The sequence below is a fragment of the Schistocerca piceifrons genome, chromosome 4 (assembly GCF_021461385.2).
Source record: "Schistocerca piceifrons isolate TAMUIC-IGC-003096 chromosome 4, iqSchPice1.1, whole genome shotgun sequence".
NCBI classification, from domain to species: domain Eukaryota; kingdom Metazoa; phylum Arthropoda; class Insecta; order Orthoptera; family Acrididae; genus Schistocerca; species Schistocerca piceifrons.
The window spans coordinates 466,807,984-466,831,797 of record NC_060141.1 but is presented as its reverse complement, the minus strand read 5'-3'; the positions used below and the strand labels follow the sequence as shown (position 1 = coordinate 466,831,797).

The 23,814-nt window shown below is 42.8% G+C and overlaps 1 protein-coding gene across 6 annotated transcripts in view; it reads left to right on the top strand.

The window, feature by feature from the left end:
* LOC124795498 (proton-coupled amino acid transporter-like protein CG1139) overlaps positions 1 to 23,814 on the top strand; it is a 278,487-nt gene that overhangs the window by 182,610 nt on the left and 72,063 nt on the right. For all 6 annotated transcript variants that reach the window (XM_047259554.1, XM_047259552.1, XM_047259551.1 and 3 more), the window contains exon 2: positions 16,984 to 17,078. In XM_047259554.1, the coding sequence (XP_047115510.1) occupies positions 16,990 to 17,078 (89 nt within the window). In that variant the 5' untranslated portion in view covers positions 16,984 to 16,989. The remainder of the gene's footprint in view (positions 1 to 16,983; positions 17,079 to 23,814) is intronic.

Genomic DNA, 23,814 nt, shown 5'->3' with positions numbered 1-23,814 from the left:
GGCTCACAGAATTTTAACGGAAACATTGAACTACCGGAAGGTGTGCGCAAGATGGGTGCCACGCATGCTGACTGAGCATCACATGCGGTAAAGAGTTGATGCTTCCTGCGCATTTCTTCACCGCCTTGCAGCTGAACAGGACAACTTTCTGGACTCAATCGTGACGGGTGACGAAACCTGGGCATATCACTTTACACCTGAGACCAAGCAACAATCACGCCAGTGGCGGTATCCTTCTTCGCCAAAGCTGCGGAAATTCAAACAAACACAATCTGCCGGTAAAGTCATGACAACCGTTTTTTGGGATCGGAAAGGGGTATTGTTGGTCGACTTTATGCCCACTGGGGCCACAATTAAAGCTGACAGGCACTGTGAGATTCTGAAAAAACTCAAACGGGCAATTCAGAACCGGAGAAGAGGATTTTGAGCAAGGGCTACACATTTTCCATGACAACACTCGCCCACACATCGCTCGCCAAACCGTTGCTCTCCTGCAACAGTTTCAGTGGAACATAATCACCTACCCACCCTATAGTCCTGATTTGGCGCCCTGTGACTATCACCTGTTCCCTAGGTTAAAAGAACATTTAGCCGGAAAGCGATTCAGCTCCGACGACGAGGTGAAAGAAGAGGTTCATAACTTTCTGAATAGCATGGCAGCGAGCTAGTATGACATGGGCATACAAAAACTGCCACAGCGTCTACAAAAATGCACCGACAGAAATGGTGATTACGTCGAAAAATAGCTAAATGTTCAAGCTGTAAACTGATGTAAACCATTGTAGAAATAAACAGGTCTATGTACGTATAAAAAAAATAGGAGACCTTACATTTGGGATTACCCTCGTACAATAATAGTTTCTCAATGGTGATGCTGTGTTCTAAGACGACGACGCCTTTGTTCACACAGCCGGCCGTGGTGACCGAGCGGTTCTAGGTGCTCCAGTCCGGAACCGCGCTGCTGCTACGGTCGCAGGTTCGAATCCTGCCTCGGGCATAGATGTGTATGATGTCCTTAGGTTTAAGTAGTTCTAAGTCTAGGGGACTGATGACCTGAGATGTTGAGTCCCATAGTGCTCAGAGCCATTTGAACCTTGTTCACACAGCTCGCTCGCATCATCCACGACTGGTTTTATGAGATCGAGGGTGCATTGTCGCGCCTCCACAGGCCACTTCAGTGACCAGATCTCACGATTATTGAGCCTTTGTGGCCACGTTGGAGAGAATGGTGCGTAATCGCTTTTCACCTTCATCATCGTTGCCTGAAATCGCCTCTATTTTGCAGGAAGAATGGTATAAGATTTCCTTGAAATCCATACAGGGCCAGTATAATACATTCCGAGAAGACTGGAAGCTGTTTTGAATGCCAATGGGTTTCCTACAACGCATTAAACATGGTAATGTGTTGTGTTCCCGTTTTTCTGTCCAGCTCGCGAAATGTTCATTGTGGTAAAACAAGCGAAATTCGAGCGCATATCGAGATGTACCGACGGTCTCATCGTGCACACTATTCGTGATTGAATCAGTAAGGTATTGTGGAATCTCTTTGGACGGTGGTAGGGGGGGGGGGGGGGAGGAGAGAGAGGGGAGGAAGCGAGGTGATATGGTGCTTGAGTATCTGGATTACCCTCCACCACACGCTGTAAAGTGTGTTACGGTGAATAGACGGTAAAACCTGTAAATTACATCTTAAATTATGAGAGGGTAAAAAGTTTTGAAGAATCCATAACTGAAAGATCCAACGTTTGCGTAAGATCGAAACATAAATCGATAAAAGGCAGCAAACGTATCCTCGGTTGTACCTACGAGCTACTTGATACACGTTCGGAAATGCACAGCCTGTTGTGGCAGCGTTAAGTTTAGCCAGTTTCCTCTCCGGCAGCTTCCACTCTTTATCCGCACAGACATGCAGCTGTCGCGGATGTTCTTTGAGCGGCGTGCGGCACTTAGTACTTGTTAGTATTGTTGCTGTCAAGGGCGCTTCTTAGTAAGGGCTACCGGCAGCTTCCTTTATTGCGTCCAGCTGGCGGTTGCATCAGCCGTTCCGCCTCCACATTCAGTTTTCATTCTCTTCGCTTTTTCTTCGCCGGGGGGCAACTTAAGTGACAATCACGAACTCGTTCAAAGGAGGGTAATTTGTAATGTTGTTCAGTCTGGCGTCATTTTACAGAACATATAATCTTTTTCTTTCATTTCTACGCAATAACGCTTCACACGGCGCAGCGATGTGTATTAAAAGATTTAGAGAACCTCTTTGTAGTGTATAAACTTCAAGTATTATCTTTCCGCTATCGAAAGTGAAGGAAACAATTCAGTTTTGGCATTTTACCTTCATAATTTGCCCACCTTTTACCACATTTACTTTATGATTAAACGAGCATCCCAGGTTTACTTCTCGCAATAAGCAGCAAAGTGGCGTGGTAGTTAAGAGTAGTCGCATCTGTAACAACATTCACTGGTTCCAGAACGTTTCAGTATGACTTCTTTCTGATCGTTACTCGATTCACAACTTATTAAAGCTGCACTAATTAAAATTTAAATATATTTATTCAATGCAAACCAAAACTTGGTATGTTGTATGAAACATGGCCAATAATAAATCATTCAGTTTGTATCTACAGAATACGCTCTATTGGTAACAGTATTTACTTCCAGTCATACAAGAGTGTTACTATGATCAGAACTGGCGGGATGAGGGAGGTGTTCATGGATGGAAGACGGACGGAAGAAACGAAAAAAAAAAATTACTACAAAATCTCAAAGCGATGTTAAACTATCGCCAACATACGACGCTATCGCTTTATGATGAATACCTACTGTTTATAATGTAGGTAACTGAAACAGAATAGCTTCTATAAGGTTTACACACATTATTTTCCGATTCAGATACGAGAGAATACTTTGTATATCCCCATTTAATGATTTTAGAAATTGGATGATAAGACGAGAAAAATCATCCTGTTGTGGAAGTACAACGCCACTGGATGATTTTAGAAATCCAGAACTATTGACATATTCCATTACAAACAGAATAACCGCGGGATGCAAATAATTTTGAAATTTCATGACGAATGGCTCTCTATACATTTGCTACTAATCAGTATCCATTACCTATCCTGGGTTTATTCAGAGTAGTACGGTTGTCTGCCGTGAAAAGAATGCACGTTTGGTTAGCGAAGAGTGTATCTTTTCCTGGGATACGCCCTTGCATGCACAAAACTAGAGAAAAGTTCTGTGAAGAATCATACTCATTACACGGACCTGTATATGTTCGACGCCAACGTGCAGCAATCACTCACAGACGGCAGGTGACACCACTAGCAGTGGATGGTATATAAAGCGTGCTGAGGGGATGCAGAAAACAGTGCAGTCGTTTCCAGAATGAGATTTTCACTCTGCAGCGGAGTGTGCGCTGATATGAAACTTCCTGGCAGATTAAAACTGTGTGCCTGGACCCGAGACTCGAACTCGGGATCTTTCTTTCGCGGGCAAAAGTGCTCTACCAACTGAGCTACCCAAGCACTGACTCACGCCCTCGTCCTCACAGCCTTATCTTCTGCCAGTACCTCGCCTCCTAGCCTTGCAACATGGTGAGAAGCTCATGTCACCTTGCAGAACTAGTCCTTTCTTGAAAGGATATTGCGGAGACATGGCTTAACCATGGAAGGTAGGAGGCGAGGTACTGGCAGAAGTAGGCTGTGAGGACGGGGCGTGAGTCGTGCTTGGGTAGCTCAGTTGGTAGAGATTTTGCCCGCGAAAGGCAAAGATCCCGAGTTCGAGTCTCGGTCCCGGCATACAGCTTTAATCTGCCTGGAAGTTTCAGTGGAGTCGTTGTCGTGATGCGACTGGATCTCCACTGAGTGACGACAGGTGGTCTTTTCAGATGAATCACGTTTTATGCTCCATCGGAGAGAAAGGCAACAGCCTGCAACGATTTTCGGAAGGTTCGACACAGGGGAGGGAGCGCTATGGTCCAAGGAATTTTTTCTCCTGGTATTCACTGGATGATCTCGTCATTCTGAGAGAACAGTTTATTTATTTAATCGTATGGTTAGCCCCCCCCCCCCCCCCCTCCCTCGCGTCGGGCAGGCCGTTCGCCGGGTGCCGGTCTTTCAACGCCACTTCGGCCGGCTGCCTGCAGTCGATGGGGATGATGATGAGGACAGCACAACACCCAGTCCCTGGGCGGAGAAAGTCGGGAATCGAACCCGGGCCCAGAGGATGAACAATCCGTCACGCTGACCATTCAGCTACCGGGAGCGGACTAGGAGAACAGTGGATCAACACAAGTGTGCATACACCCCTTGGGGACCACCCCCACACCTACACGCAGTTTTCTTTTTCCTCGACAAAATGTCATCTACCAGTAGAACAATGCAACGTGTCACGTAGCTCACAGTGTACGTGCGTGGTTCAAAGAACAGCGGGATGAGGCTACCGTACTCCTCTGGGCACCAAACTGGAGTTTGAACCCAGTCTAGAATCTGTGGGATCACGTCGATTGGGCTGTTCGCACCGTGGATCGTCAATCGAGAAGCTGGCGCAGGTGGCCACGGCAGGGGAGTTGGCATGCCTCCACATGCTGTCAGTACCTTTCAGAACCTCACTGGACCGTCTTCCTGCACGTTTCGCAAGGGTCCGCTCTGCAAAAGGTGGTTGGTCACTCTTTTGACAGGTGCTCACATTAATGAATGGTTCAAGTGGCTCTGAGCACTATGGGACTTAACATCTGAGGTCATCAGCCCTCCTAGAAACTTAGGACTACTTAAACTTAACTAACCTAAGGACATCAAACACATCCATGCCCGAGGCCGGATTCGAGCCTGCGACACTAGCAGTCGCGCGGTTCCGGACTGAAGCGCCTAGAATCGCTCGGCCACCGCGGCCGGCTCACATTAATGAGACTGGACAGTGAACAACTGGGGGGCATATCGTGTTAGATGGATACAATAAGCTGTAAATTTCACTGACTAATCCAGTCACAGCTGCTAAATAATAAAGATGGTCATGACTGTTTCGGGCTATTTATATAATTTACGAAAAATTGAAAATCAGAAATATGTAGAGAGAACAATGCTATGATTAGATACATATAATTGTGTACTATATAAAAGAAGCATACCTCGATTAGCGGGCTGGAATTCAATGTTTCACAACGATGCCATAAAAGGCAGTGAGATACTAAATTCTGGGTGGGAAATTGTGCAGGTAAGTATCAAGCTGTATATGGATGTAAAATGACAAATGATCAGATGGGGTCAGTGACAGAAAGAAATCAAACCCGGGCCTTATTTAAAGAAAGGTCTCAGGTGTTTTTGATGAACCCTGGAAAACCTAAATCACAATGGTCGAAAGAGCAGTCGGCTAACCACTGCCTCATGTTGTATGGTCCAGAATTAAAATACAAATCTCTGACTTCCACAGATATAACCATTTACTTAGATTCACCAGAGTGCACCTCCCGATCCAGTTGCCGCGCGGTTGAGGGGGCATCGTTTACGGTTCGTGCGGCTCTGCCCCGTCGGAGATTCGAGTCCTCCCTCGGGCATCGGTGTGTGTGTTATCCATAGCGTAAGTTAGATTAAATAGTGTGTAGGCTTAGGGACCGATGACCTCAGCAGTTTGGTCCCATAAGACCTTACAACAAATTTCCAATTTTCCGAACCAGTTCTGAACGTCAATCACTCGTTTGCTCTCTTCAACCATGGATTGATTTGATGCAACTCTCCATGTTACTCTATCCCGTGCAAGCCTCCTCATCTCCGAGTAACTACTGCAACCTACATTCTTCTGAATTCGCTTACCTTACTCATCTCTTGGTCTCCCTCTACTTTTTTTACCCCCCCCCCCCCCCCCCATTTCCCTGCAATACTAAATTGCTGATCCTTTGATGTCTCAGAACGTGTCCTGTCAGTTGATCCCGTCTTTTAGAGTCAAGTTGTCAAGTTGCGCCACAGATTTCTCTGCTCCCCAGTTCTATGCGGTATTACGCGATCTAATGTCCGATATTTGTCAAACTTAAAAATTGGCTGGTTACTGCATTTATTCAAGTACTTCAGTCCACAAGCATGAGGCTCAGCCATTATAATACGGACAAATTGAATTGTGGAAATAGTTTTCATATAATGCGTATTAATTGACTAAACATTCGTTCCATTAACACTGATGTCCATCATCATCATTATCATCATCACTGGTTCTGCCCCAACGGGTACGAAAAATCTCTTGTATTCGTTGTATTACGGAAATAATGAGCCTCTGAATATCATTTTGAGAATTTCTTCCCATGCCCATAACACATGCTGTGTCAGTACGTGAAAGTTGCTACCTAGAGGCTACTATGGAAGTATACTTCTTCCCATCGCATCCCTGAAATGCACTATTGGTTAAATATCAGGAGACAAGGGAGGATAGTGAAGGATCCGAGTGTTTGTGGTGTGAAATGCAGTGTGTGTTCTTGCATTATTTTGCTGGAATATTCCATTTTGTACCCTGGCCATGAATGGTATGAGAGAGGAGTTTTATTATTTTTGCCACATACTGATGAGCACTCAATCTCTCTTCAACAATCATAAAATCAGTCCTGTTGTCATATCCGATAGCTTCCCGCACCAAGATTTTGGGAGTTGGAGAGGAACTGGTTTCGAGAATCGTTGTCTCCTGCAACATTTACCCAGGTCTTCTCAGACGTTGACGTCGATCCGACCGCCACAAACAGAACCGGGACTGTCGCTGAAGACCGCACAATGCCACATGACGTTCCTGTCAACTCTGACTTAACAGCGTATAAGTGTCAGCGGTAAACGACACAAGGCAGAGCCAGTAGAACAATCCTACGATCTTTTCATGGAGTGAACCTATTGGAAGGACCCACCACACTTTTCTCCAGAGTCCATTTAGTCGCCCCTCGGTCTGTAGCCAACTCTCAGTGTGCGGACTGTCGTTATGGCGCTCCCATCGTCTGTTATTACGGTCAGTTCTTCACAATTGTGTGCTCTACGATTCCACTGTATTTTATCCAGAAAAAAGCTAGGACTGTGAGGATTTAGAGCTTTAGACTCCCATCCCATCTGTTAACTCTGAATTGACGAATATCAGCTCTTATTAGGTCATGGCAGTGGTTCAACATTTCTCTAAGTCCAATAGATGGTGATAGCTGCTGATCTCTAACTGAAAAGTTCCAGTAACGTTAGATACACCCAATAGGTCTCGTGTCCTCACGTCTTTCTTCATATGTATGAATGGCTTTTTCCTGTACTAAAAGTAAGCTCACATAAGAATGATATTTTAATGAACGTATCACACTGGTATACACGGTGGTCCATTGATCTTTACCGGGCCAAATATCTCACGAAATAAACGCCAAACGAAAAAACTAGAAAGAACGAAACTTTTTTAGCTTGAAGGCGGAAACCCGATGGCGCTATGGTTGGCCCGCTGGATGGTGCTGCCATAGGTCAAACGGATATCAGCTGCGTTTTTTAAATAGGAACCCCCATCTTTTATTACATATTCGTGTAGTACGTAAAGAAATATGAATATTTTAGTTGGACCACTTTTTTCGCTTAGTGATAGATGGTGCTGTGATAGTCACAAACATATGGCTCACAATTTTAGACGAACAGTTGGTAACAGTTAGGTTTTTAAAATTAAAATACAGAACGTAGGTACGTTTGAACATTTTATTTCCGTTGTTCCAATGTGATACATGTACCTTTGTGAACTTACCATTTCTGAGAACGAATGCTGTTACAGCGTGATTATCTGTAAATACCACATTAATGCTCAAAATTATGTCCGTCAGCCTCAATGTATTTGACAATACGTTTAACTACATTCCTCTCAACAGCGAGTAGTTCGTCTTCCGTAATGTTCGCACATGCATTGACAATGCGCTGACGCATGTTGTCAGGCGTTGTCTGTGTATCACTATAGAAAATATCCTTCAACTTTCCCCACAGGATGATATCCGGACCATGGTATGGTGCTTCGACGACCAATCCACCTGTCATGAAATATGCTATTCAATACTGCTTCAACCGCACGCGAGCTATGTGCCGGACATCCATCACGTTGGAAGTACATCGCCATTCTGTCATGCAGTGAAATATCTTGTAGTAACATCGGTAGAACATTTCGTAGGAAACCACCATACATTGCACCATTTAGATTGCCATCGATAAAATGGGGGCCAATTATCCTTCATCCCATAATGCCGCACCATACATTAACCCGCCAAGGTCGCTGATGTTCCACTTGCCGCAGCCATCGTGGATTTTCTGTTGCCCAATAGTGCATATTATGCCGGTTTACGTTACCGCTGTTGGTGAATGACGCTTCGACCCTAAATAGAACGTGCAAAAAATCTGTCATCGTCCCGTAATTTATCTTGTGCCCAGTGGCAGAACTGTACACGACGTTCAAAGTCGTCGCCATGTCATTTCTGGTGCATTGAAATATGGTACGGGTGCAATCGATGTTGATGTAGCATTCTCAACACCGACGATTTTGAGATTCCCGATTCTCGCGCAGTTTGTCTGCTACTGATGTGCGGATTAGCCGCAACAGCAGCTAAAACACCTACTTGGGCATCATCATTTGTTGCAGGCCGTGGTTGACGTTTCACATGTGGCTGAACACTTCCTGTTTCCTTAAATAACGTAACTATCTGGCGAACAGTCCGGACACTTGGATGATGTCGTCCAGGATGCTGAGCATCATACATAGCACACGCCCGTTGGGCGTTTTGATCACAATAGCCATACGTCAACACGATATCGACCTTTCCGCTATTGGTTAACGGTCCGTTGTAACACTGGTAATGTATCCGAAGCAAATACCGTCCGTACTGGCGGAATGTTACGTGATACCACGTACTTATACGTTTGTGACTATTACAGCGCCATCTATCACAAAGCGAAAAAAGTGGTCCAACTAAAACATTCATATTTGTTTACGTACCACACGGGAGTTCCTATTTAAAAAAAACGCAGTTGATATCCGTTTGACCTACTACAGCCCCATCTAGCGGGCCAACCATAGCGCCATCTGGTTTCCCCCGTCAAGCTAGATGAGTTTCGTTCTTTGTAGTTTGATGCTTATTTCGTGAGATATTTGGCCAGGTCACTATCAATGGACCACCCTGCAGAACTACTGGAGTATTGGTTTGGTGGTGTTCGGTAAAGGTGTTCGTAGTGTAATACTCCTCCATTTCCGTTAGATGTGGAGCACTTCCTGGACTTAAAAAGAATGGGAAATGTATCAACTGTGACTTCACTGATGCAACCATATTCGCATTCGCAAGGCTGATTTACTAAAAATTGCGAAAGACATAAATCTGATGGCTCGACGAGAACCTGCGTCTCCATAGTGCGCCGTCGATCTAGATTTGAGGCAAAAGACAGGTGTACACTCTAAAGGATTAAATATGGGTCTGAATCTCCGCCTGTCTCATGATCTGAAGCACAGATGTGTAAAATTTATATATCTGCTGCAAAATTCTTTTCGAATATCGTTCGCAATCTTATCTAAGCTTTACAGCGAACAGTATTAGCGGCGACGTCACGTACCCGCGATGCCATCGCTCCTTTTTTTGTTTAGCAACATCTCATTGTGGCATAGTCTTATAGTAAGTATGTTTTAAATAGCGGTTTCAAGGGAACGCTGATTGGGTCTTCCCTACGCTGGCTGTGTGTACGCCATCATTTACAATGCACACAGTGTGTATTCTACATCTACATCTATGTCTCTACTTCGCTAGCTACCGTGCTGTATGTCATGGCAGGTACATATTCAACCTGTCTAATTTCTTATCAGCCCCCCCTCCCCCACATCTCTCCACCCTATTCTATTCCAGTCGCAGATGGTAAACAGGAAGAAAAATTGTTGGTATCCTGCAGTATGAGCCTGAATTTCTCTAATTTTTGTGTTTTGGCCATTATGGGAGACATATATTTGAGGCAGCAATATTCGCACAATGCAAGCTGCCGCTTGTTGCTGTGGATGATGCGAGAGCGACTGTAAAGACATTACCCACTTACAGCGGCCCCCATCAACCACTGCGACGAGCGTCAACTTATACTGCACAAATGCGTAGTGTTTTTCCTTACATGTTTTTGATGGTGGACTCTCAAAGTTACAAAAGCTCTCAGTCATTCACAACGTATTCCTTGTAAAGTTATCACTAAGAATGTGCAGTGTTGGCAAATCGTCGATGCTGATTTAGATTTCACAATCGACCTATAAATATCGAATGCCAGTAATAATACATCGAAAAATATCGATGTTAAACAAATATTTAGAATGGCGTAAAAGGCAACATGCAAAAACATCTACTCTCTTATTTATTAATCAACAAATATAGCAATAATTAACAGCACATATCATAAAACTTTTTGTCTACAGACTGAAATCCTCTTTTATTTCCTTTTGTTACTTACAGTAACGACCCAGGTAAAAACTGATTCTTATCCTACTACTCATTCCACATTTAACGTAATATGGAATTATCCAACATTTTTGTAGTGTATTTCGATCCAAAGTAAGTGTCAAAACATGAGAAAAAAGTATCAGCAACAGGTGATAGGACTCATCAGCTAGTACGACGTTCCAGCACTGCGCATTATTCCTTTCGTTAATGCTCGGAGCCAGGTGGCGCAGTGGTTAGCACACTGGTCTCGCATTTGGGGCCAGGCGGGGTAGCCGCGCGGTCTTGGGCGCTTAGTTACGGTTCGTGCGGCTCGCCCCCCCCCCCCCCCCTCTCCCCCGTCGGAGGTTGGAGTCCTCCCTAGGGCATGTGTGTGTATTGTCCATAGCGTAAGTTAGTTTCAGGTAGATTAAGTAGTGTGTAAGCCTAGGGACCGATGACCTCAGCAGTTTGGTCCCATAAGACCTTACCACTACGAGAAATCGTATTTGGGAGGCCGACGGCTCAAACTCTCGTCCGGTCACTCTGATTTAGGTTTTCCGTGATTTTTCTGAATTGCTTCGGGTAAATGCCGGGATGATCCCTTGGAAAGAGCATGGTCGTCTTCCTTCCCCATCCTTCCCAAGTCCGATGGGACCGATGACCTCGCAGTTTGGTCCCCGCCCCAAATCAACCAACCAACCATCATCGTTAAAAGAGACCGCGTGTAAATGAAAGGGAGTTGAAAGTGTACACTGTTTGAAATAACTATCTTTCAAAGTAATAAGCAATAAGAATAAAATTATTCGAAAACTGGTAGAACACAAATAACTGAAAAACCTTAATGTGGATGTGTTGAAGCCATTTTGACAATTTTTCGACCGTGACTGTCTCAAGAAATGTGTAAAGACTTTTTTAAATTACCGCTACCAGTTACAAACTTTGTCAACTATTGTGTTACTCATTTATTTAGCGACATGTTTCGACTGCACTACGGAACTGTTCGTGATCGTGTTTCCAAGTTACTGCTATGTTAGTGACAATTTGTGAACAGTGACCAGGAGAGGCACGGAAGTGGAGGCACCCCAGTGCATCACTACGAGACTGCTACACCAGAAGAAAAAAGGTGACCACAGCATTTACGAAAAGACTATGTAACATCAGTATGGCCTTATTTTAAAGCTGTTTTTGTAGTGCCGTTTAGCCTGAAGATAAGGTTTACCTCGAAACATGTCGCTAAATAAATAAGTAATACAATAGTTGACAAAGTCTGTGACTGGTAGCGATAATTAAAAAAAAATCTTTACATATTGGATGTGTTGGTTTCGTTTACACTGATGAGCCAAAACATTATGACCACCTGCTTAATAGCTAGTTTGTCCGTCTTTGGAACGAAATACATCACTGATTCTGCGTATCAGGGATTCGACAGGTTGTTGGCAGATTTGTCGAGGTATGTGGCGTTAGATGTCAACGTACAAGTGATGTAATTCACGTAAATAACGGGCCGCTGATTTGCGTATGCGGTGATGGCGGCCGATAGCGACCCAGATGGGTTCTATGGGATTTACATCAGGCGAATCTGGTCGCCAAGATGTCAACTTGAGTTCATTGCAACGCTACTCAAACCACTGTAGCGTGGTTCTCGCTCTGGGACACGGACAACTATACTGCTGAGAGATGACATCACCGTCGGGGAAAATATCAAGAATGAAGGGATGTAGGTAGTTCGCAGCTGCAGCGTGTCTTCGATTACTACCATAGGTCCCATTCTAGCGCACGAGAATGTCTCACATAGTGTAATACTACTCCGACTGGACTGCGTCCGTGGTGTGCTGCACATTTGGAGCCGCCGTTCACCTCGATGACGGCGTTTGTGAAGATGACCATGGACGTAGTGCAGCAAAAACATGATACACCCGAAGAGCCGACACTTTTCCATTGATCGACGGTCGAATCTCGATGGTCCTGTGCCCACTGCAAGCGTAACTGATGATGTCGTTGGCTCAGCGTGTGAACACGTAGCGGTGGTCCGCTGCAGAGCTCCATGTTCAACAATGTACTAGGAACAGTGTGCTCCGAAACACTTCTTCGTGCACCAGCATTGTGGTCTTTCAGCAGAGATGACACAGATAACCACCTACCCTGTTTTACAGAGCAGAAAAGCCACCAAATACCAGGTTCTGTGAAGAGTCGCGGGCGCCCAACCATTTAGCACCTAGCGATAATTTCACTGTCCTTCTACCTCTTTCCGTTGATGCTCACGACAATAGCACGTGAACATTCAATCAGCTTCGCCGTTTTCGAGATAGTCGTTCACAGGCTCTTTTGTCACAGTTGCTTATCTCAATGAATTTCCCCATTTGCAGCCCATGTCTTCGCTAGGATGGTCCCCCATCTTTCTCTGCTCTGCTTACATACTTTCCTTACCGCATGATGTGCCCGCACCACCACCAGGCGATGTTGCGGTAAGCAGTGGTCATAATATTCTGCCTTGCCAGTGTGTACTTATGTGGATCAAAGGCAGTCTTACGTATCATGAACAGAAAATGTGCAGTATGTACGTAATTTGAAGTATTATTTTAGCAATTAAAAAGAAATATTCCAAGCAATGTGGGCACATAGTAATTGTCACCACGAAAGCGTGTACTGGTACTGACTGAATAATGAAAATCATAGTCAACACTTAGCTACAACAATAACCAGTATCCTGCTTTTTTACGTTGCTGATATGAAACTTCACAGGTTGAGGGGGTATCTGATGTTATTTTAGTGCATGCAAAATTGAGTCAGAACTTGCCACTGTAAGCCCAGTTATCAGTATGACTTTGCATTCTGTCTGGTCTGCATGCATCCACTAGTTTGGATGGGAAGAGCATCATAAAGCTATTGCATCCTCTTCTGAGGCAATCTGGTCCACAACTGTTGTAACTGGCTCTAGATATCCTGGATACTGACTCTGGGACCGGGTTGACATTCTAATTGGTTCCACGCATGTTGTATTGAGGACAGATCTGGAAACCTTGTTGGTCATGGAAGTACCTCAACATCACGCAGACATTTTTGGAGACACGTGCCATGTGTTGAAGAGCATTGCCTTCTTGAAAAATGTCACCACAGAGGTAACACATGAGGACAGAGGACATTTGCCATGAGATTTCCCTCTGTCACTATGCAATGACCTGAAGTAATACGCGATGGCTTCCCACACCTTGATCACAGGAGTAAGACCACTACATCTGTTCATAACATTGGAAGAATGAGACGTCCCCCCTAAGGTCGAGTTCATACTCACCGATGATGGTCTTCCTGGTTAACGCAGAACTGCAAGTCATTGCTAAGCCCCACTCGACGCAATTCATCATCAGTCCATGCTTCCTGGTCACGGCACCATTCTACACTCAGCAGTTTATGTTGTGGTGTTAACGGCAGCCTATGCATGGGGCGGTAATTCCCTTGTCTGGCTGCTGCTGATCTCCGACCAATGGTGTGGGATGTCACAAAATGTCCAAGGGAGTCCATTAATTGTTCACGAATGGCTGTAGCAGATGTGAAGGTGTCGTGATGTAGTTGGTGCTTAATAAGGCGATCTTCTATTGTGGTGGTCAGACGTGGTCGACCGGAACGTTGACGATGAGTATGGCTGCCCTCATGTGCCCACTCATTGTCTGTCCAATGCCGCACCACGCTCACTCTCAACTGCCCCACAAATCTGTACATTGCACCGATCGACCAGCCGTCCAAATGGTGACCAACAATGATGCCTGCCTCAAACTCTGCCCAGTGCTGATAACGGTGTCTCACACGAGAATGCGGCATCCTTGTATCTTTCACAATTATCACTCAGTATCTGACGCTGTTCACGTCCGTTTCATACTCTATTACTCCTGATAACAACACTAAACACGTAAAACACTAGCCTAATGAGATATGGTGACCATTTCACCTGTCACAGAGACATTACAGCTCTAATCATTTACGTACCCACTGATGGTGTACGTGTACAAAGTTACGAGGGGCGTTTGAAAAGTCCTTGCAAAGTCCGAGAGATGGCACCACCGGCCATGTTTAGTTAGTAGCATCTTTGGAAAGAATGAACACCAAGTTTCAGCCATATTGGTCTATTTCTTTGGGTTTGGCATTCGCGTGAATCAAGGAAGTCGAGTGATCGTCAAAAAATGGACGAAAAAGAATTCCGTATGGTGATTAAACGTTACTTTATGAAAGGCAAAACGCCTCAGGAGACTAAAGAGAAGCTTGATAAACATTACGGTGACTATGCACCTTCGATTAGAACAATTTATGTGGTTTCAAAATTTTCGGAGTGGCCATACGGGCACAAGTGATGCTAAACGTTCTGGACGCCCTGTGGAGGTTACGACTCCAGAAATCATTGATAAAATCCATGATATGGTGATGGATGACAGAAGAATTAAGGTGCGTCAGATTGCTAGTGCTGTGGGCATCTCGAATGAACGGGTATATAATATTTTGCATAAACATTTGGACATGAGAAAGCTGTCCGCAAGATGAGTTCCACGATTGCTCACGCTTGACCAAAAATGGAATCGTGTGAAGTGTTGCAAGGATGGTTTGCAGCTGTTCATGAAGAATCCACAGAACTTAAAGCGTCGTTTCGTCACTGTGGATGAAACATGGATACATTACTATACTCCTGAGACCAAACAACAATCTAAACAATGGGTTACCAAGGGGGAACCTGCACCAAAAAAGGTGAAGACCATTCCTTGGGCTGTAAAGCTTATGGCGACTGTCTTTTGGGATTCGCAAGGGATAATCCTCATCGACTATCTGGAAAAGGGTAAAACTATTACAGGTGCATATTATTCATCGTTATTGGACCGCCTGAAAACCGAACTGCAAAAAAAACGCCGGCGATTGGACAGCAAAAAAGTCCTCTTCCATCACGACAATGCAACAGCACACACCTGAGCAGTTTTGGTCGCAAAATTGTTGGAAACAGGATTCCCACTCGTTTCAAATCCCCTCTATTCTCTAGACTTGGCTCCCTCGGACTACTATTTGTTCCCCAATTTGAAGAAATGGCTGGTGGGACAAAGAATTTATTCAAACGAGGAGGTGGTTGCAGCAACTAATAGCTATTTTGCAGACTTGGACAATTCCTATTATTCGGAAGGGATCAACAAATTAGAACAGTGTTGGACGAAGTGTATAAGTCTACAAGGAGACTATGTCGAAAAATAAAAAAGGATTACCCCAAACAAGTAAGTAGTTTTTTATTTTTGCACGGACTTTTCAAACGCCCCTCGTACGTCCATGTCTTCTGGATATTTCGCTTTTTTTTTTTTTTTTTTTTTTTGGTTAGGCAGCGAATGTAGCCATTGCATCCCAAGTCAATCCAAAAAGAGGCTCAAAAATTCAAGTGGTTCAAATGGCTCTGAGCACTATGGGACTCAACATCTTAGGTCATAAGTCCCCTAGAACTTAGAACTACTTAAACCTAACTAACCTAAGGACATCACACACACCCATGCCTGAGGCAGGATTCGAACCTGCGTCCGTAGCAGTCCCGCGGTTTCGGACTGAAGCGCCAGAACCGCACGGCCACCGCGGCCGGCAAAAGAGAGGCTCCCACATACCTCAAGATTGTGAATAATTCCAGTAACTTATCGCCGATCGCATAGTCAAACGATTCTCCTCTATTTACACGCGTTACTAATGTAATTAATTACTAATTTATTCACGTTTACGGTCAGCTAACAAAGTTCTACCAGGCACTGATTACCTGCAGGTCTCTCTGTGTTTTCGTAACGAGTTTCTAATTATGTCTGTGTTCGTTCCTTTGCCTGCCGTTTAATAAAGTGTAAGTTACTTACGGCAAAAGTGGAAAACGGCAAAATATTCGCGTGAACGCTTATAGGAAATCAGCTGGCAATCACGCTTCGACTGACACGTGCCAAATCCGTGTTCGTTAATTTGATGCGCAGATGCGACTATGCCCGGCTCGCGTTCTCGTGTCGCAAGCAGGTGATTTGCGCCTTAACGCTGTCCCAGGATTAGGAACTTACGGCAACAAGAACCTTCCGTCAAGTAACTCCCAGCGTCATGTTCACTGTGCAACACAAGTGCATGCAGAAAAAGAAATGATTTGCTACGGGCAAAGTAGTGATGGAAGTGCGAAACTATTAAATGTTACAGGCGTTGCACCTTGTCGGTAAGCGTTCGTTTTTCGCTGACTAGGAGTGCTGTAATCATTCCCTAATACCTTCTCAACGGAAATGTGCAGTATCATTATTTTCACCTCAGATAATTTTAATGTATAGTTGATCATTTAGAGGACTCGTCACTCTCATGAATCAAAGAGTTAACTGGTTCATGTGTGATATCTTTTCTATAGAAATCCTTACATTTATCGTGTTTCAGACGACTTACGGATGTTATAATAAGCCCGGATCTTGGCATTTCAATATGTCATTTCATTAAAAAAAAACACACACACACACACACAATTTTCCGTGACATCTACAAATGGCAATGTAACACGATCCTCAGAACAAGTTATTAACCTGTCTCACGGTTTGTCCTTTGTGTTTCAGATAAAGATGCCACGTCTAGAGAAAACCAACCTGACGAAGGAGCAGAACAATGTCGAGTGCCTGGGGTTGACTAATCTCGGTTTTGATAATCATAGGTAAGACAAAAAAAAGGTTCAAATGTGTGTGAAATCTTATGGGACTTAACTGCTAAGGTCATCAGTCCCTAAGCTTACACACTACTTAATTTAAAAATTCAAATTATCCTAAGGACAAACACACACACCCAAGCCCGAGGGAGGACTCGAACCTCTGCCGGGACCAGCCCCACGGTACAGATAAGACAGAATATATTTTAAGAGACAAGTAGATGAATACGCACTATACTGAGAGAAAGCCTGTGTGTGTGTGTGTGTGTGTGTGTGTGTGTGTGTGTGTGCGTGTGTGTGTGTATGTGTGTGTGCGTGCGTGCGTTCAGATGCCATCCTTAAATGTGAGAGGAGGGAAGCATTTTAATTACCACTGATACTGAGTGAGAAAAAAATATACAGTTTCTCAAGTTCTAACTATAGTTGGACAGTGGTAATAGTGAATTCACAATTATACTATCGGAGCAACTTAATAATCAGGGCCTCTACCCTTCACAAGTAAGAAGACGAGTGAAACTAGAAAATTTCAGTTAATGAATATTCACATAAAAACTTAGCTTGTCCATATGATGAGATACTCACCTTTGATATCCTCAGAAAGTCCTTGAATATCGGGTCGCTGTTATTTTAAATAAAACACAGAGTACAACACTTTTCTTGTCATTCATTGTGACTGATTATCAAGTACATAGGTGGAATATCATTGGCCGTCTGACAACCTCCGAAAGACTCTCACATAAACAGCTCCCGAAAGACTCTCACATAAACAGCTCCCGAAAGACAATAATAGAGATCCACCTCGTTGCTCATGCGCCACTTCCTTTTATATAAAACAAATCAATCGAATACATTGTTGAATGTAAGATTTACAAAGTACCGATTGTAAGTCATGAGATAATTTTGGTTATATACATCAAAAAATGGGTCACATATTGGTCTAGTGCTCTGCTATTCAATTTGGAAAAGTTTACTTAATTTCATATACAATTTCAATGAATTTACAATACAACAATTTAAATTAGATTTATTTAATTATAAACAAATCACTTTGAATAAAATATTATTTACAGTATTTCGGTTTGCTCTCAAGTAGAGCTATCATTTTACATGGGTATAATGAATGAACATCGTGGCTTTTCAGAAATAAGGGAGAGGTAAATTTTCAAGAGTATATGGTGCAACATGACTCCACAGTTCATATCACGATATTTGAACAGTTTACCTTCCATTAAGAACATGGATGCACCCACCGACTCAGCCGTCCTTTATCGCAGGTTTTATTTGGCAAATCCAGATTTCGGCTAGTGCCTAGCCATTATCAGTGCTAAAAAATACAAGAAGTGCATGCATGGTCAGGCGAGACTATAAAAAGTTACAACTCGTGGCATAACCCATATGGCTTATATTTATTTTATTTAGCGTATGGCATTTAGACACAATTGTTATTACAATCAATATGCAAAATTGTAATAATTTGGCATTAGATATTCTTACAATTATTACAATAGTTATACAGAATTATACAAAATTATACAAAATTACACATAATACACATGTTACAGTAGTTATACAAAGTTATAGTAGTTTGGAAGTAATTACAAACAAACATCTAATGAGTTAATATATGCAATTGATTCTGGAGTCGCCATCAGGAAATCTTCTGGAGTCCCATCATAGGCTGTCCTGGGGCAGTCTTCTATTATGTGCTGGATGGATTGATTTTCTCCACATTGACATAGCGGCGATTCTGTCATGCCCCACTGATAGAGGGAATAGGCGCATCTGCCATGTTTAGTATGGCTTATACATTAGATTACATACCACTATTTTATAGCCTCAATGCATGTCAGTCATAGTTCTTTGGATACTACTGTATAATGAAGGTAGGCTGTGTGGAGAACATATCGATTGGCTACCTGGCGCCCTCTGCAAAAAAAGGACGACTGATTGCTGTGCTCTACAATTTATAAAACTAAATTTCAAAGTTGGATTATTAACAATACAGACATAGTGCAGCGACTCAGCGGGACGCATATACGGGATGATACTCGAAGATATGCAAATATTTTAATATGTTATTCTACAAGTAAAACTGAAGCCGTAGCCCGTAGTTGCTAATATAAATCGGATAGCACATTAATGTGAAATTTAATCTGAGATAGTAAACTCATCAGTAGTAATTTTTTAAAGGACAGTTTACTCCTGGAACTTGATATTGACATAGCAGTATAAAGTTCAGAAAGTTAAAATTTCGAGCTAAAATGACCTCTTCAGAGGATGTTGACATGAGGAAGGAATTTCAGAGAGTAGTGGGAAGATAGTCCCATTTCAATATACAACGTTATCAAGCTACTATTAATTTATAAACAAACGATGATACCCAGCAGCACGACATAGTTTTTTTTCAGTCCTCATTCCCTATCCAAGATAGCAGCATACCCTCAGATCTATGATGCATCCAGAACACCATGGGCTGAGGCTGAAGGGTTTCCAATCTGGAATGTTAGGAAGGAATTTCCTGTTCCTTCATTTACGTTAAAACCAAAGGAAACCTCCAGATAGGATTATGCTTGCCTAGTGTGTGTGTGTGTGTGTGTGTGTGTGTGTGTGTGTGTGTCTGTGTGTGTGTGATAGAGAGAGAGAGAGGAGGGGGGGGGGGGGAGGGGGAGACGGAGAGACACATAGAGAGACGGCTTACTCCCGTTAGTTGCTGATATAAATCGGATAGCATATTAATGTGAAATTTAACCAGAGTCAGAGGAACGAACGAACGAACTTCCAGTTCATGCATTTGCATTAAAACGAAGAGAAACCTCCAGAAAAAAATATGCTAGCCTAGTGTGTGTGTGTGTGTGTGTGTGTGTGTGTGAGAGAGAGAGAGAGAGAGAGAGAGAGAGACGATTTCCAGTTCCTGCAGGTACGTTAAATCCATGGAAAACTTCCAGAAAAAAGGCTGTGTGTGTGTTTGTCTGTTTACGTGTCTCAACGTGCCTTGTACTACATATGCTGAAGTTTACCTGCTTGCGTAGTACTAGTTTCTGTATTTCTGTAACAAGTTGTGCAAGTGTATCAGTAGATTTAAGGAATTTCTCGGTAAATATGCATATGCTATCCTGAAGATTCACTGGACGTGGACACTGGATTTGCTATTACGAACTCTTCAGAATCAAATGACGTACTGCGATAATTGGCATATGGGAGCGGATAAAGACGCTTGCAGCGGACATTTAGGGTGAGTTTTGAATGGTCTAGAGCAGTGGTCGTCAAACTTTTTTGCTCAAAAGCCAATACTGACATAGTGCAGCGACTCAGCGGGCCGCATATACGGGATGATACTCGAAGATATGCAAATATTTTAATATGTTATTCTACAAGTAAAACTGAAGAAAAAAGTTCATATAAACATAGGTCCGCAAATGCTTAGTTACGGAGTTACAGGTTAAAGGAAAGCACGATTTCCATTTATTTTGTTGTTGTTGGTGTGGTGAATCTAATAAAACATGTCCCATACGTGTATCTGCAGTAGTTTTCCATAACACCCACAGAAGCAAAGATTATTATACATTTGTTTACTTTTCATTAAAAATGTTGAAACGTTTATGTCATTGTTGGCAACCGTTAGTGAGTTGTATCACTCGTTTCGTAACCTTGAAACGAGTTAGTTTTCTGTATTGTTCAGTGAAAGATCATAATAACAGCAGTGTATTTAAGTGAAACTACATAGTAACTATTTTAGTTTACAAGATTATTTATGAAGTGGCGATGCCTTTCAAATTTGCGGGAGAGGAATACGCCGATGTGGTGTTTACTTATGGCAAATGTGATGATAATGTTACGGCTGCAGTTAAGGAAAACCGCGTACTTCATCGAACTCGGAGGCTTCCGCATGCACGAACCGTTAGAGTAGTACTACAAATGTTACGGGTGACAGATTCTTTACTTAGCGTTCATAATCAGTACGAGCGTTCTGTACATGAAGACGATGATGAGGATATTATGGATGCTGTTCAACGTAGCCCGGGTACTAGTACACGACGTATATCTCAACGATTAAGCATTTCACAATCTAAGGTATGGTGTACACTGAAACACAGTAATATGAATCCTTACCATTAACAAAAAGTGCATCATTTACGTTCAGGAGATCCTGCCCTTCGCTTGGAGTTGTGCAACTGGTTAAATACTAATCAGCAGGTACATAAATGCATTTTATTTATTGATGACGTACAGTTTACTCGAAATGGTATAAACTACATAACGAGCACGGCCAGCCGGGGTGGCCGAGCGGTTCTAGACGCTACAGTCTGGAACCGAGCGACCGCTACGGTCGCAGTTTCGAATCCTGCCGCGGGCATGGATGTGTGTGATGTCCTTAGGTTAGCTAGGTTTAAGTAGTTCTAAGTTCAATGGGACTGATGACCTTAGAAGTTAAGTCCCATAGTGCTCAGAGCCATTTGAACCCTTTGAACGAGCACGTGTGGTCTAAAGCAAACCCACATGCTACGCAATTCCCAGCAGCGACTTAGCATAACTGGAAAATTACTGCAGATACACGTCTGGGACATTCATCAGATCAATAACAGGAAAATAAATGGAAATCGTGCTTTACTTTAATCTCGTACAGTTTTGCGATGGCTTCGTATTACCGATGTTCCTAAATTTAAGGCAAAATCTTTTATTAGCCGTAAATCCGTAGCTCAGTATTTGCGGACCTATGTTTACATGAACTTTTTTCTTTAGTTTTACCTGTAGAATAACGTATTACAAAAAATTTGCATATCTTCGTGAATCACCCTATGTACCGATTTTGTTAGTAATTGGTGGTTTACATAAATTAGTATATTATGAGATCCCAATAGACTAGTTACAGTAAGAGTGCCGTAATTTGCTGCCGGCCTCGATGTTGATGTTTGGCTTGTGGGGCGCTCAACTGCGGTTATCAGCGCCCGTACAAATTCCCAACCTTGCTCAGTCCAATCTCACCACTTTCATGAATGACGATGAAATGATGAGGACAACACAAACATCCAGTCGTCTCGAGGCAGGTGAAACTCTCTGAACCCGCCGCGGTCGGCCTCGTTAAAATTCTGCACCATTCACAATATAGCTTGTCGACCCTTCTGTTTCATATTGCTGCCATCCTCAGCGACCCCAAAGTTGTGACAGCCTTATTGGGTGACGAAGTGATGTTGTGTTATCTTTATGAGCGGATGATTACATGATTAATAACAGTAACTGTACTGATTTTTAATGCATTTGCAATAGGAGACAATCACAAATTTCTTAAAATTAAAAAAATCTTTTAAATTTTTTAATTATCTAGAATGTATACATTGTAAAATATTTGAATGTGATGATTCGTTTAGTTGACTAAGCAACCGTGCTAAGATCACTTACGGAAAGTGAAAACTCTGCATTTTCTGTGTAGCTAGGATCGTGTCCTTATATGTAACAAATGGCTCTGAGCACTACGGGACTTAACATCTGAGGTAATCAATCCTCTAGAACTTTGAACTACTTAAACCTAACTAACCTAAGGACATCACACACATCCATGCCCGAGGCAGGATTTGGACCTGCGGCCGTAGCGATCGCGCTGTTCCAGACTGAAGCGCAGTATATGTAACACTTTTAATATAATACTCAATAAACAACAATGTAAAACCACATATTTCAAAACCATGCATAATGAGATTGCATTCAATTATAAAATGTGCATACAAAAAAAATAAGAAATTTATATTTGATGGGTTTCTCATTTTCTGACAATGTCAGATCTAATTAACAGTCTCAAATGTTTACAGGACTTTTCAAAAAATAGTTCAAATGGCTCTGAGCACAATGGGACTTAACGTCTGAGGTCATCGGTCCCCTAGAACTTACAACTACTTAAACCTAACTAACCGAAGGACTGTTGCGCCTAGAACCGTTCGGCCACTCCGGCCGGCACAGGATTTTTAAATGTAATTTTTCTCCTGCTCACTGCGTTTTGCTACAACTACCTTAGTTTAATTTCATAATCCCTCCAACAAGTCCGTACAAATTAAGATGACACTCGGTGTGATGGCTGATGGGAGCGGCCGTATATAAATTTCTTTTTGGGTCATTCCATGCCAAGTGGTCTAAACCTTCCCACCATCATGTCTCCAATTTTCTTCAAATTTTATCTGTAGCACTAGTCAAGTGCTAAATTAAGTTTCTCAAGATTTCAAGCCTCTAGCTGCAATACTTGCTGATCTACACCCCCTTGTCTGAAGGGTAGTAAGTTCGCATGCGCGCGACATCAGACAAAATGCCATTTTTGGGGTCTCATAAAATTGAAACCAATTCATAAGAATGGTTAGTAAGATGAGACCCTGTACAGTTTTTTGTGCTGATTCAAACGAAATTAATTATAAGATTACTGATGCAAAATCCGGTCAAACAAGTCGACTCAAAGTGTACCCCTAATTCTGTCGTGACTTAATGCGACAAATTTTGACCAATATTCAGACTGCAATAATTTCCTTGCAGATAAAGATATGGACTTGAACTTTTTACCAAGTCTTATCTTTGTGCTGGACATAATACAGCTGGATTTCCAACTACCCAGGCTTTATAGTCGCCTTGCAAAATCTCTTCAAATTTGGCAGTGTCAGCGCAAATGGCTTTATTTACCAAAGTTCAAAGCCCATTACTACAAAATAGTCAGCCTGGATTTAATTGTGAATAGTATCATCTGAAAGAGAAACTCTTGCTCTACAAG